The sequence below is a fragment of the Fistularia commersonii genome, chromosome 12 (genome assembly GCF_037954325.1).
Source record: "Fistularia commersonii isolate RoL2024-O1a breed Wild chromosome 12, RoL_Fcom_v1.0, whole genome shotgun sequence".
In the NCBI taxonomy this organism is placed as follows: Eukaryota; Metazoa; Chordata; class Actinopteri; order Syngnathiformes; family Fistulariidae; genus Fistularia; species Fistularia commersonii.
The window spans coordinates 10,184,155-10,200,010 of record NC_141295.1 but is presented as its reverse complement, the minus strand read 5'-3'; the positions used below and the strand labels follow the sequence as shown (position 1 = coordinate 10,200,010).

General features: G+C 41.5%; 1 protein-coding gene across 1 annotated transcript in view; it reads right to left on the bottom strand.

The window, feature by feature from the left end:
* LOC147228754 (multiple PDZ domain protein) overlaps positions 1–15,820 on the bottom strand; it is a 50,152-nt gene extending 34,332 nt beyond the window's left edge. The window contains exons 1-16 of the mRNA XM_086156970.1: positions 15,429–15,820; positions 14,596–14,705; positions 13,824–13,990; positions 10,943–11,167; positions 10,471–10,539; positions 10,160–10,282; positions 6,403–6,486; positions 6,035–6,142; positions 5,851–5,953; positions 5,625–5,716; positions 3,866–4,079; positions 2,542–2,616; positions 1,856–1,935; positions 1,373–1,519; positions 435–620; positions 65–226 (exon numbers count right to left, since the gene is read on the bottom strand). Of these exons, the coding sequence (XP_086013096.1) occupies positions 65–226; positions 435–620; positions 1,373–1,519; positions 1,856–1,935; positions 2,542–2,616; positions 3,866–4,079; positions 5,625–5,716; positions 5,851–5,953; positions 6,035–6,142; positions 6,403–6,486; positions 10,160–10,282; positions 10,471–10,539; positions 10,943–11,167; positions 13,824–13,990; positions 14,596–14,611 (1,851 nt within the window). The 5' untranslated portion in view covers positions 14,612–14,705; positions 15,429–15,820. The remainder of the gene's footprint in view (positions 1–64; positions 227–434; positions 621–1,372; positions 1,520–1,855; positions 1,936–2,541; positions 2,617–3,865; positions 4,080–5,624; positions 5,717–5,850; positions 5,954–6,034; positions 6,143–6,402; positions 6,487–10,159; positions 10,283–10,470; positions 10,540–10,942; positions 11,168–13,823; positions 13,991–14,595; positions 14,706–15,428) is intronic.
* Positions 15,821–15,856: the final 36 nt, after the last annotated feature.

The following is a 15,856-nucleotide window of genomic DNA, read 5'->3' as shown; positions in this document are numbered from 1 at the left end:
GCTAGGACTGCGGCTTATCCAGTCTGTTCTATTTCTAGAAAGACTCAGGGGCATGCCCCTTTACCTGGTAGTCAAGGATACTGAATCCGAGTCCCGACTCGCCTTTCTCCAGCTCAACCACCTGCGCCTCTCGCTCCCACATGGCCAAGGGAGGTGACATTGGGGGCACGCCGCGCTTGGTGATGTCCTCAGCTGTGGGACAGGGAATAACACATCCCTGGTCCAACTGAGGCGAGAAAATTGGATACGAGATCAACAAGATAAATTAGGAAAAAAAAAGTACGACATTTTTAGCGACAAATAAACAAATGTAATAAAGAAAACCACATTAATATTCTTGTGAGGTGATTAAAGTTCTTAATGAGGCTCTTATTTTTTAAGCAACGTCCTTTAACAAAATACCACAAATTACGTGACTACGTCTGAATATTTACCTTCTCATTAAATTCAGCCAGCAGCTCTTTCAGGGTGAGTTGGACGTCTTCCTCCTCTTCTTCGTCGCTGTCAGGTATTGTGGGTGGCACGATGCGGGAGCAAACCAAGGATATATGTATCGGCAACTCCTTCAAAATGTTTACCACCTCTCTGTGTGTTTCCCCAATGAGGGGTATTCCATTCACCTGTCGGATAAATAAAACCTGTGATTTCTGTGATTGAAACCAAAAAGCAAACTTAATTCATTTTTTTTAATTAAAATGAATGATTGACTTACCTAATACAATGAAAATATTTCATATTAATGTCACTTTATGTCTGCTATGAAAAGAAGTATATACAGACCCTGTTTACCTACAATGACCTTGAAATGGAGAACTGACTTACAAATAGCAGCCATACCATCTCCCAGTACCAGTCATTTTATTTTTAATTGATAACAACAAACATTTGTGGTCTGCATTATTTCTTTATTCCTGAATACCTTCTGTGATGACTGGTTTGTGTGTGTGTGTGTGTGTGCGTGAGCGCCCACAGGTACAATCAGGCTTCCTATGCAAGTCTTTGGGGAGAAGCCTTGTTTTCAGACAACATTTGCAGTACAATTCGTGGGTTTTAAACTGATTTTTTTTTTTTTTCCAAATAAACAGTGAGATAAATTTTCCAATGCTGCAACTATGAAACCTAAGCCTTTTTGGATATAGGCTATCCACTTTTTTCCCTGCGCTTTTTCTTGTTGAAAGGTGTCAAATTTTGTGTACAGTATTGCAATTAGGGACCCCCTTTACAATAAAATGCTTCCTCTCAAGGTTTTATCCCTCCAGTGGAAATTGAATGTATCTCATTTCATCTGACATTTTGTCATATCTTTTTTTTCATTTTTAAACAAAGGATCTTAGTCAACCTTGCAAGTGGCTGCTAAGGATTTTGATTTTACCTCCAGTATCTGGTCACCATTGAGGATCTTTCCACTTTGGCCAACAGGGCCCTCGGGCAGGATGGAGCAGAGATAGTGATGTCCTGCACGAGCCTCTAAACTGATACCCAGACCGCTTGTTTCACTGAAACGCTCCAGCTGGCCAACCTAAAAAAAATAAAATAAATGATAGCAAAAGTAAGGCTTTGTATTGTTAAAATATTAAAAGAAGCTAAAGAATGATTATTGCCAGTATAATATTGTTGGCTTTGGAGACAGTGATAAACTGTCTTTGAAAATGGTTTAAAAGTAAAAAATAATACAAGAATATGGATAAGAACAACTTTATATATCCTGAAGGAAATTGTTGTGCCAGAGTTTCAAGTAAAACAATAATAAATAATAGTTCTGATAATATAACTACTAATAATAATACTAATAATATAAGTTCAAGGTTTAATTTTTCCAACAACTGTGTTCTTGTTAGATTACATAGAGACATACAATGACTTCATATCGAGGGCCAACGGCATGCTGCCATCTCTTCCTCAGGTCTTCTTCCTCAGCTGGTGTCAGTTTTACTCCTGTAAAACAAATGCAGGCACCCACCCACCCACCCACCCACACACACACACACACACACACACACACACACACACACACACACACACACACACACACACACACGCACAAATACACACGCACACGCGCGCATACACGCACGCGCATGGTGAGCGACAGCAGACATGATTCTCCTTGCTTGTCACATAGCAACCATTCAGACAAGGTCTTTCTCATTGACAGACAGATTTACACAAACACACACACCAACATTTCAGTCACATAGGACTGTCTTTGCAGCCACAATGCGATTTCCTGGCAAACCGAGCTATTTGTGTTCTTCATCTATTAATGCCTTGCAGCAACGCAACACTGATTTCCCACGCGCTTTCGAATTATGCCACACAAATATGCCTGGAGATAAAGCCATATACTGTGTGCAGACAGGTTATGAGACTGGAAATCAGGGTTGAACAAGTTAGATAAACAAATGATTGCACAGGACTATAAATAGTCAAAAGGATCATGCCTCACTGTCCCATTGCTTTTCCCTGAACCCGTATCAGTACGTCAGAATAATTCCCATGATCTACTTTGAGCCGGATGATGCGTTGGAAAGGGGACCTTACCATTTCTGGAATCGTGTTGAGGTCGTCTGTTGGCATATGCAGCCCGCCGGGAGATTTCCCGTAGTGAGCAAATTCCTGGGAGGAGAAAGTCATTTGAGGGCAGAAGGGGGGAAAAAAAAAATGCACTTAATGCTCCCGCTTCAATAAGAAATTATTTATATAAATTATTCCAAAGAAAGCACAGCAACAGAACATCATCGTGAGCTTACTGGAGCACCAAGCTCATAAAATACTTATGCGGTTCTTACAACAGAAAAAAAAAGAAGAAGTTGCGTTTAAAGCTAAACTAAAATGAGATTAACTGTCCAACCTTAAATTGCATCAAGTTATTAGACACTAGAATTCTGGCTAAGCCCCTCCACAGGTGGGATGCAAGACATGGTTATGGATTTTTGGATTTGAAGACATTTCATTATTGTATATTTATAGACCTGAATTAATGAATCCACAAAGGCAGCTTATGTGGATGCTAATGTACTGCTTAATGAATAAAAGTCCTTTGCAAATTAAAAGCTATAGGATTCAAAATCAGCACAACTGCCGCAGTACTACAGCCCTGCAATGTTAATGGCAACTAACAGCGTTAATGTTTGTAGCTGCTTCCATTGATACCGAAGGCACTTTGCCGATTTGGCATTTTGGTTTTGGATGAGACCAAATCAACTTTATCCTCCTCGGTTAATAAAATACACTCTTCTGGATGCATTTGGCTGGACCTAAAGCCAATCACAGTAATTGGATGTGGCTCATAACATGGAGAGTTGGAAAACGGAGCGGACTACATGCTGCTTACCCTATTCTATCAGGAGTAGAGCAAATAAATTTACTTCCAGCAACAACAAAAAAAAATGTTTTAATTATTTTGCTTAGATAAAGGTACCATCCTGGTTGTTCAATCCATTTGTGTTGGGTGGAAGCCATCTTGTGATAATAAGAAAAAAGAAAAAAAATACACTAGGCATTGCCATTCCTCAGTTGCTATTTGCTGGTCAGACCCTTACACAAATTGCTGGTTAGAATTTTTGAAATTCTGGACAATCAGAAGGGATGGATGGATGGATGGATGGATGGATGGATGGATGGATGGATGGATGGATGGATGGATGGATGGCCAAAAATGATCAAAACACTTTAAAATTGTGCATCACTGAGCTTCTGATGTTGAAACTTTGGCGCTCTGGGGTGAAACATGCACATCTGCACACTTACAAGCATTGGCTACTCAAATGATTCTTGAATTTGTTTTCCCTTTAAATTTTAGCTGAAAGCATTTCAATAACACACAAAACTTGAACTCCCATCGTACTCTATGTCTTCAAATTACCTGTCTCTTGTATTTTGTTGAGGCCCACTTTGTAGGGGTTGCCCTCGTTGAAGCTGTGGGAGTGTCGGAGTGGCTGCAGGGGCGGAACAGGGGGCAGGATGTGGCTGAGGCGGACACCTTTCCTCAGCAAATTCAGTCTCACCGAGGGACCTGTCCTCCTCAGGACCTCCATGGCGCGCTGCTCGCTACAACCTTGCAGGCTGATCCCATCCACCTTGGGAAGAAAGGGCAGATCAGGCGGTGAAATTTGAACCAATGGATCAAAACAATACAGAGCAAGCTGAATGAGTATCTGACTAAACGGAGCTGCTCAAGGTAATAGATCATACATCGCCTGACCAACAGCGGACGGAGTTCTTGCCTATCAGCATATCCAATCAAGTGGTATTGAGGAAAAGACAGAAGGCAGGGCTGAAGGTAGCAGAGATGAAGATGTTGAGGTTCACTTTGGGTTTGATGAGGATGGATAGGATCAGGAATGAGCCCATCAATGGTGCAGCACTTGTAAGATGTTTTGGAGAAAAGGTCAGACTGAGATGATTTGGACGTGTATAGAGGGGGGATAGTGAATATATTGGTAGAAGAATGCTGAGGTATGAACTGCCAGACAGGAGGCCAAGAGGAAGACTGAAGAGAAGATTTTTAGATGTAGTGAAAGAGGACATGAAGTTAGTTGGTGCGAGAGAAGAGGATACAAAGAATAGGGTTTGATGGTGGAGGTTGTTTCGTTGTGGCGCCCGCGGAAGGGAGCGGCTGAAAGGAAAGGAAGATCAGCAGGTACGATCAAGACTAGGTTCCATGTACCAGGCCGGCCCTGTCAGAAAGTTCATGAGCCCGCTTTTCATTTTTGTTTCTAAACTTAATTAATTTGAGCCCAGTCCACAACCTGACTTTTCGACCCCGCCAACGGTGGCATTCTGCTTTCACTGGCGGTCTCTGGAGGAGGTTATCTAAATGGCTAGCTGTGTATCGATGTTTTTTGCCAGGGTTGGATGCTTGAAGTCTCTGGGTCTCCTTCCTACCTCTGGGTCCTACACTCTGATCTAAACTTTGCTCCTATTTGGCCCGTACACTATGTTACATTTCCCTGTTTTTATCGACCCCTCCAGACTCTCTGGCTCTGTTTTGGGTCCCCTATCGATTCTGATAGAAAAGTAACCCGGTGTATTTACATCAAGCTCGAAGCGACATTTGTTGAGAAAAAATGTAGTCTGCCATTGGATAGATGTATAGGAAAGATTGGTTTTACTTGTATGTCTCCAAATAGGTGGTGCATATACACCTCCCTAATTCATAAAGGGACAAGCTCCACTCCATACCGTGCTCTCCATTAAGCTTCTTTCCAAAGTGTTCCTTGAGACGCAGATGTGATCATTTATCACTGATACTGATCATTCCTGCTTCCCGCCTGCCCACCTATCAGGTACACGCACTTATTCATCAAGTTAGGCGCAGGCCCACTCCACCGTCGCCCGGAACTGACTCAGCACGATAACATCAACCTCTCACCTGCGTGTTTCACACGTTCGGCATCTGAGTGGGCCGCCGGACACCAAAATACCACACATGCAAAATTTCAGGGGTTGGATTGCAGCGTGTGCCGGTCATGAGGGGCCTTCGCAAAGATATTCCTCAATTTCACATTTTTCTGTATTTTAAATGCTCCAACTGGTAAAATGCCACTGAAATATATTGGTTTTCTGAGAACACACACACACGCACACACATAAAAACAGCTTTTTTTTTTTAGAGAACTCACCGATAAGATAATATCTCCAATGTGAATGCGTCCATCTTGGTCAACAGCGCTGCCTTTCACTATGCTTGTTACAACAACACCGGCACTGTATACTGAGGAGTGCAGGTTAAGAAATGAATTTATTTAACATCGCCCAACAAACAACTCCATCAGTATCTTGTATTAAATATTGCATCGGTCATGTATTCATTGACCTCCATATTAGGTTCACAATAGATATAATTACCTGAGTTAAGGTCACCTATGTAGCTTGAGATAGTGAATCCAAGACCGCGGCTGTTTTTTGTGAACTGAATATTGAACTCGTGGTCGTCATTCAGGTCATCGAGCTTTGCAAATGATAGCACATTAAATGTTCACGCCATTTTGGGGTTAAATGAATTAAATGAATTCACAACAAAAACACAAACCTTGCCATCCAAGCTGTCCTGGCTAAGAGTAGGAGAAGAGAGGTGGTGATCCTTGGTAATATCTCTGGCAATGAGCAATTTAACTCTGCTACCTGCATTTCGTAGCACCTGGAACAAACGGTGATAGTTAAAAGAGTGAAAAGTGAATGGAAATAACAAATAGATGATAAATTAACTCAATAAAGTAATAAATAATTGTAATGCAGCATGTTAAGGTCCAGGAAGAATTGTGCCGGACAATATTTTGCATTTTACCAGTTTCCAATACCATTTACGTGGACTACTTCATTAACATGTGAAAAAACTTCAAAAAAAAAACCAAACTTCATCTTGTCTGAAAACTAAATTTGTAGAAATTAATGTCACACCTGTGCTACTTGCTCACTGTTCATGCCAGCCAGGTCAGTGTCTCCGATCCGCAGGATTTGATCTCCGCTGTGCAGGCGCTTATCCTGAGGTGACACGACAACGGCGGGATTTTAGACAAACACATTGAAAGCAGAAAGCAATGCGGGAGAAAAAAGTTAGATGGATGATCATTCTCTCTGGGGGCTTATTGAAAAAAGGATGAGTTATAGTATGTTGCATCCATCAATCTGGCCACTTTGTCCGGCTCTTCCGGTCGAATCCAAAGGCGTTCCCTATCTAAGGGAGCGCAAGCACCCTGCAGAGGGAACTCATTTCCTGCCGCCTGAATTCCGTGATCTGGTTCTTTCAGTCACCAACCACAGCTCGAGAGCAGAGGTGAGCGTAAGGACATAGATCGACTGGTGAATCGAGGATTCTTCCCCACAACAGACCGATGAGGAGTCTGCATCACTCGATTTACCGCTCCATCCTTCCCTCACTTGTGAACAAGACCTAGAGATGGTTTTACTCCTCCACTAAGTGTGGGATCTTCTCACCAACCTGGAAAGGGCACTCAACCTTGAGGACCATGGCCTCGGATCGATGTACTTTTAGAATTGGCTTCTTTTTTTTTTTTTTTTTTGACTTAGCTCAGACAAAGCCAGAGGATGATCTGTTTCCACTACTTAAATTGGAAAATGTTACTTTATATTTAGCCATTCATTCATTCTCTATACAGTGATCCCTCGCTATAACGCGGTTTACTCTTCACGGATTTGCATCGTGCATTGTGTTCTGCATTCTGATTGGCTAAAGTCACTCCGCTTCTTCTCTACCTGTGCGTCAATAACGTTGCAGTTTAATATGTACACGTACGTAAAACAGCTTGCCAAATTTACATTACGTACGGGCAATTTCTCTTGCAATTTCGAGTTTCTCTACTGTTGACAAAACGCTCTGGACCGACAAGCGCACCTGCGGCAGGGCCCAAAAGGCAGCGGAAGATGCTATCTATCGCAGATAAAGTTAAACTTCTAGACATGCTAAGGGAAGGTAAAAGCTATGCAGCTGTAGGTCGGCATTACGGAATAAATGAATCTTCCGTTCGTTCCATAAAGATGGAAAAAAAAAACCATAAGGACGACAGCAGCAATGTATAATATTGTAAAAAAAAAAATAAAGGTTTCTACTTCACGGATTTTGCCTATCACGGATTCTTTTTGGAATGTAACCCCCGCGAAAAACAAGGGTATACTGTACTGCTAATCCTGCATACAGCTTTGTGAGGGGAAGCAACCTATACCTATAGTCATTGGGTGAATTTACTATTGTCACTCACATGTCATATCAAGACACACAACCATTCACTCTCTCCTTTAAATGTCATATAGAGACATGCAACCATTCACTCCCTCATTCCCATTCATATTTTTAGTGAGCGGTTGATGTGTTATTCTGAAAAACCAGTATGTGTCCAAGATTCTGACATGTCTTGAAGTTGTCACTGAAAAACACAAATATTTAAACTTAAGTTTCATGGGAGAATTTATCTGACCGGGCACTGACCCCACAGGGATTGTGTATAAGCAAAATGTAATAAACTCTGGAAAACAACATTCAGCAAAATATTGTTCCTTAGGTCTAGGGAAGTTTTAGCGCTTAGGTTTAGTGCAACAAATTATGTGTCAAAATTTAAGGGCTAAGAAGACCAGGCTCTGTGGACCGCAGGTTAGTATTACTTTTCAAAGATTACCGGCAACTTGGTAAAAAATTTGCTGCTCGAAGAGGAAATTACCTTTAAAAAATTGTGTTTTTTCATCTGGAAAAAAAAAAGTTTTTTTTTTTGCCTGAAATACTCACTGTGGCCGCACCTCCGCTGACACATTCAAGCATCCCAGACATAACAACCTCTCGAATCCCCTCAGAGAACCCAGACCTCCACCAAGGTCAAACAATGCAGCCTCTCATTGATTGCAACTCCACCTGAATACGTGCTGCTTTTCAGAAATATTCATCCTTTTTACACAAATGTCCGTACGATACGAGACATGATACAAGATGTTGTGCGATTCGGATTGGGGTTTTTCATGCAGGCATCACAGGGGATTTGTTTAAAAATTGTAAATTGCAGAAGTTATATAATTTTCTTCCAACTGGTGTCATTATTAAATCTGTTCACTGGAGTGATTCCTCATTGATTTCCCCGCTGATTCTCTATCCGTCTTCGTTATAGAAAAACAAAAAAAAAAAACAGAGGTCTTTTTGCATTGCCATCACAATCCTATTCGAACCATTTACTTCCGATTTCGATTCTTATTTTTTGTTGGTTTATTATGAGTGTCCGTTGCATCGCTTCCGAGCCGGATTTCGGATTTAACGTGTCGTTTTCGTCTTATATTGCTAATCCCAGGGTTGTCATCCATTCAGCATCCTCCCGGCCCTGTTAACACCTGCTCCTCGAGCGAGCCTTTTTAGTCCGTGTCTCGAGCTGTAATTTTAAGGCTCTTCACGTTTCTCTTAATTTCGCTCTGCTCTCCTCCAGGAGGATCGTGATCATGGGTATATCGGTATTTACTCAGCCAAAGAGTTTCAGCTGCATGACAGCTGTGTATACCCTGACAACATATGGACAGATTAAATTAACTCACACCAATAACATGGTGATTTTAATTATATTCTCTGATTAATAAGGCATGATTATTGGGAATTATTAAAGATTAGACATTTTTAATTGCATCAAAATGTGTGGACTATTTTTTTGCGATGACGCCAATCAGCTTCAGTAATACATATGTAATGACCGTTTAAGTAAGTGAACTCTCACTTTTTCATTCACTAAAATACCCGTTGCCTCGACGTTCTCCAGTCTCTTCCTCATCTGTCTGGTTTGTGTCTCGGATGGGACTGAGGACGAGGGTATGAGGAGAAGCGGCGAGGGAAAAGGATCAAGAAGCGACACGTCAATAGGAAACGGCGTTCGCGCGATTGTTGTTTCCTCTTTGTAGTTGCCTCATTCAATTGTTGCCATCGCTGTTTTACGTTCATCTTTATTTTAGTCCGTTTTGAATGAGCTTCAGAGTCTTCGCTTTTCGCTTTTAAATTAGATAAACAATTAACAATTCCCTGTCAGCTCCTGCCTTCCTAACCTGCTTATTGGTTCTTTACCCTCCCCTCCGGCTAGAACATTTCTGTGTCAGTACAACTGCATTATTATCCCCCGAGTCCGTACACAGGGTCGAAATAAACTGGGAAGAAGAGTGGCATGTGATTCAGGTGCAAGTGAATCTACTCCATCTGCTGCAGCCGGAGACACGAGCTTGATACAATTGATTTGTGATTTATAAACACGTCAGGCAGGGAAATGCGCCAGGATCGATGCGGTGCGGGATTTAAAAAGCTCAGGGGTGTATGATTTCAGTGGATTAAACATTTTGGAACCGGCTCCCTATTCCCATCGAAGCGAACTAAGTTTTGCCCAATTCAGCAATTTGTGTCTCCAAGTTTCCTTCTCGGTCGGTTATGTAATTCTCCTCACGCAAGCTGTTGGGAGATTTTCATGTGTTTCGTTAGCAGACACCTTCACACAAGGATGACTTTTGGATGATGATTGGACAATTTGCAATATTAATAAAAAAAAAAAAACCTTTAAAATTGAATTTTCTACATCGTATTGCTGCTTTTACTGAGAACCCAATTGGATTTGTAAAATGTAATTATTTTGATTTTGCTGATTATTTCCTGGTTTGGTAATTATGTGAAATTAGCAGTCATATTTACCCGTCCAGCTGCTCCTCCGGGGAGGATGGTCTTCACCATGACTCCTGTGCTGCGGCCTCCGATGATGCCAAAGCCAAGCCCCTTCCCATCATTGATCAGCTCTATCATCTCCAGATGGCGCCTCTAACCGAGGGCGAAGACAGACAACAAGAATGATCACGGTGGAGAAATACCGCATTTAAGAGAATTGGTGGATCAAAATGACAAGGCAGGCCAATGTCTGATTAGAAAAAAAAAATGTTGTTTGTTTTTCATAACAGCTTGAGGCACTGACCCACTTGACAGTTTCAAAATATATGAGATTACTTTACCTCATGAGCTATAGCGGACAGGTTTCTCCCCATTGACATGGTACGAGATATTCGGGGGGGGGTGCAGTACTGGAAAACAATAACTGAATTAATAAATAGACACATGAATGAATGGAATAAAGTGTCCTGTAAATGAGCAGCAAAAGTATCAAGTAAGCTGAACGTCTTCTGATCATTTGAAAACATCAGTTTACGTTTCCATCCCAAAAAGCATGAAATAAAATAAAAAATAAAATATAATATATAAAATATATAAAACTTATATATAAAATAAAATAAATAAAATCAGACAAATTGAGATACTATCAGATAAGGTAAGACAAGATAAATTAGAAAAAAATAAAATTAGACAAATTTAGATAAGATACTATAAGATGCAACAAGATAAAAAAAAGATAGGGCAAAATAAAATAAAATTGAATTAAAAAAATATGCCTCATAAAGTAATTCTTTCTTCCTCCATTTGAGGTACCTGAGACTCAGCATTATGGTAGTTGTCTGGACAGATGTCCGAGAAGGAGAGATCCAGTGAACCGAGCGAAGAGGCACTGCCATCCCTGTGGAGCGACCGGGCCGTGCTGGGTCTTCGGTTCTCCATGGCCCATGTGTAAGAGTCACTGTGGCTTAGTTTGTTCAGGCCCACCCCACCTTGGCAGGGGCCGCAATTCATGGACATGGATTTGGAAAGTCCCTTCCCCTGTTAAGATCCCAGGAACAGTATGAGAACGAGACAAGGGATACATGGAGGACTGGGAAAAAAAAAAAAAGAGGTAGGGAGTGAAATGGAAAAGGATGCAAGCAAAAGACATGGGCTGGGTGTGATAGAAAATGGATAGATAAAGCAGAGAGGGATTGAATGATGCAAAAGAGACAAGAAAGATTGGAGGAAATGGATGGGGGGGCCATAAAAAGATGGAGAGGGAAACATTAATTGAAGATAGGAGATATGGATACAGGGAAGAGAAGGCTGCCGGTGAGATAGTTATGGAGGAATCGTAAGAATAAAGAAGTGCTTGTCGGTTTCTGTGTGTGTTTGTGTGTGTGTGTGTGTGTGTGAGAGATCTGGAGGGGCAAAGTCAGATACTGCAGAGTGATGCAGGCCAATGACGAGGGGAGAAGAGGATTAATGTGTTAGCCAACAGGGAAAAAAAAAAAAGCCGTGGTTTAAGAGATAAAGGCGCAAAGCCAAATGACTCCGAAAGTTTTGTCCTTTTTGTTGTCAGGTTGTACAATTTAAATTTTAGATCAGTTGGCGGTTTTATTTTATAAACAATAAAACCTGACGAAGTAGAGCGAGGACCCTTTAAAAATATGTTAAGTAACTTCACACTTCATTGACTTTCATACTAAATCAATGTAACTCGTAACAATTTTATGACATGTCAGCTAGAACCAATTAAAGCCCTGGCAAAACTCGAGAAAAATGTAAAATAATCCATAAATTTGTTTTTTTTTTTAAATAATAGATATAATAATTTGCTAAATGACGGCTAGTTCACGTCACATTTCAAATGGAACGAGGCTTTTTGAAGCATTACATCACCGAGGTTCTATTTTAACCATATCCTGAACAAAATTCCACAGAGGCAAGAAAATGTAGCTGCCAGGCGATTGCCGGTCCAAGACATGGCCGTATGTTTCCCCAATTTTAACCTTTCGAAACTGGTTTCCTGTAAATTTCAGCATTAATCTCAAAATGCCATGCCTACTTATGGAGCATTACTTGGTTGGGGCACCCCCAGTGTATCTCAAGACTTCTTACAGTCCCACAGCCTCTTTGGTCCTGCACTCAGGGCTTACTCAGTGTACTTCTTTACAAAGTTGGGAGATAGCAGCTCTTTCAAGTTACAGCCTCGGAGCTTTGAGAGGATCCTCTCAATATCCATCGGGGCTCTGGATTCCGTGGACTCTTGACACCGTCAAATTAAACCTGTTTATTGACACAGCCGTTGGGGAGCATGTGGTGCTTTTGTCGGGATTTGCATTTGAGCCTGAATTTACCATGTAGTTTGTTCAAATGCAAAATACCATGCACACGCGTATATATATATATATATATATATATATATGTATATACACGAGTGTGTGTCTACATATAAATAGATTTATAAATTATGTAGTTGGATATTTATATAGATAATTACATCTATGTTTAATGTTTTTGAATACATATATATAGATACATATATACACACATATGTACATACAAACACACACACGTGTATATACAGGACTGTCTCAGAAAGTTAGAATATTGTGATAAAGTTCTTTATCTTCTGTAATGCAATTAAAAAAACAAAAATTACTTTTTCATGACATCCTAATATTTTGAGATAGGATTTTTGAGTTTTCTTAAGATGTAAGCCATAATCAGCAATATTAAAATAATAAAAGGCTTCCAATATTTCAGTTGATTTGTAATGAATCCAGAATGTATGACATTTTTGTTTTCGTAATTGCATTACAGAAGATAAAGACCTTTATTACAATATTCTAATTTTCTGAGATAGTCCTGTATATATACATATATAAATGTGAGCACAGACACAAATACACATACATACAGTATGTGGATACATGTATACATACATCTACACATATTCATATACACGCACACACACACACACATTGTGTGTGTGAATGGGGAGACTGTAGCTCAGCTGGTAGAGTGGGGATCCTTCCAATCAGAATTTTGGCGGACAAATTCCCATTTCCGCCTGTCTGCATGCCCAAGTGTCCTTGGGCAAGACACACCATCACCCCACTAGCTTCAAATTGCTGGTGTATCACCGCATCTCTGCTGTGCTTGAATGGTTTCTAGTGTAAAATGCATCAAACCTGCAAGGTGTGAATATGCTATACAAGTGGAGACGTTTACATTTTTGTATTTGAGCTAGGATTTTTTGATACTGGCTATTCAACCGGGGGTTTTATCATCGCCTCCATAACATCTTGGATTTAAAGTTGATTCTTGTCAGATTTTACCACTCATCTCGGTTTCAATTTCCCACCAATTTACCACTGTGTCATCCGTCAAGAGTTTTTACAGGTGACAGGTTTCAGCAATGGAAAACAAATTGAATAGCTGTAAATGAGACCAATTCCATTACTCACACTAAAAAAAATCCAAAACGCCAGCTAAGAAGTAACAGATTACTTATAAAAACTACTTGACATGATCAACAGCGTAGTCGCCTCTTTTATTCCCCTCACTTTTTTTTTTCTCCAAGCTTAAGCTCAAGGTAAGCTGATTAGTCATCCACTTTGATTCTCACATTCAGTATTTGGGGGATGATTCTGGTCGCCTCACACCATTCAGTAAAAATACCCATATATTTATGCTTGTGTCGTACCTTTGCCGGGGGCTTCCGCTGAGCTTGTTGCAGGCTTAGAATATGTAGAAACAGGGGGCTCTGCAGGACACTCTTTAACAGGCAGAGCTTCTCTAGCGTGGGGGCCTCCCCCCGCTCCTTTAATTTGGCTTGCAGCCGCTCCACAGCCTCTAAGGCATGCTGAGTATCTGCAAAAAAAATTTGTATACGCTTCATGTCAACGGGGGGATTGACTTTACATCGGTCACCGCGTAACACATGTACTGATTACAGAAAAATGAAGGAAGTGAGGGGAAGTGATCTATATATCCTGGGCGAGGAAATTTAGCCTATTTAAGGTATTTATTGTAAAAAAAAAAACAACATTTTAACCAATGATTGATAAGAAGGGTGATTATTGGTTGAAAATCCCAATACAAACTTAACCAGTTTGAAGGGCGTGTGCTCCCAACTCAAAAACCCAAGAGTCAAAAAAAACAGAGCACTCTTTTGGTTTGCATCGTCCTTCTTTATTCAGAGGGGGGGGGGGGAGCTGCTAATGAAGGCAAGCCGCAATCTGTGGTAATTGCTTGTGTCAGAGGGTTAAGACTTTGTAAACTCCTTGCCGCAGAGTTCTAGACAAGACTGACAAGCCCCCGCCACATGCACGTGTAAATACACCCCCTGCTGGTTTGCTTCGGCGGCCACGCCTGACACCTTAATAGTCAGCCTCAGGTGTGGAGGTTACAAAAAGTCTCACTGGCGGGTGGGTGTTACCAGAACACGGGTGCAGACTGGGGTGCCGCGTGCTTACCCATGATGCCCATCATACTGGCCCCCTCCCCCGGGAGGCTTTGCTTCCTTTTTGGGGGGACGGGGGAGGGTTCTCTGCCTCAGGTGTTATTCGTCGGTCCAACAAGGCACCTGGAATATCAAAAAAAAAAAAAAGGCGTTATTCTGAAAATCCTCCTCTCTTTTTATGTCATGAGATAATGCGTTGCTTCTTTGTAAACATCTGTGTAATTTAATAAGAAAAGTCACATTTAAAAAAAAAAAAAAAAGAAAAGCAGAATATTCACTCCATATCATTCTCTCATCACGTCCCCCCTCGACTTCTCTGTCCTGACATGCTTGTTTGCCAGCATCTTGGTTTTCAACTAATGCTCTTTAGCTGGATTAGATCTCCAGAAGGCTTTATCAGCTGCTGACGGTAATTAACAGCGACACTTGGCCTCCCGACCCGCTCCGACGGGCCCTCCGGGGCCACCGTACCGATGACATGATTTGATTTGCACAAAAACGGAACGGCAGAAAATGACAAACGTTCTTATCTAAGGAATAAAAATAAATAAATTAAAAAAAAAAAATCAAATTAAAGAAACCAATGGACGCCACCATGTGTCCTTCACGGTAACCCTAATGAAACGGACACCTTAATCGCGTGTGTACATTAAATGCGACGCGACAGCAATAAATCACAAACGGTGGTTTAAATACATTAAGTGTGTCCGTTTTGACTAATCTGACTTATAGGTAAACGCAAAAAGTGTTTATTTATAGAGGATAAATAAATAAAATTGACCGAGGTGGGCCGAAGTGTGACGAACAGACGGGTCAAGCGTAACCAATCTCCCGTGAACGCCTCACCGTTCCTCCGGTTGCTCGATCAACAGGTCCTCATCGTGGTCCGGAACCGGAATCCACTACCGCTCGGTGCCGTCACTGGACCCGCAGCTTCGGGGGGGGGGGGGGGTGAATAACATCGCTTCACGTCCATCAGACGCTCAGGTAACGATCCGTTTTTTGTTTTTTTCTTTTGGTTTTTTATTGTCGTCTTTTATTGCGTCGCGGCGTCCTTCCCGGCGAGCGCACCGGGCCCAGTGCGCATGTCACAGCCCTCTGATCTCCGGTCGAGTCCGGGGCTCCTGGAGGAGGAACCGGAGGCGCAGTAATCCTCGGGACGCGGTGTCTCAAGGAGACGACGTCAAAAAGCTTCGGGGAAGACGTTGTAACCCTTGTCCCCCCCTCCTTTCTCTTCCACACGCACACACACACACACACACACACACACACAC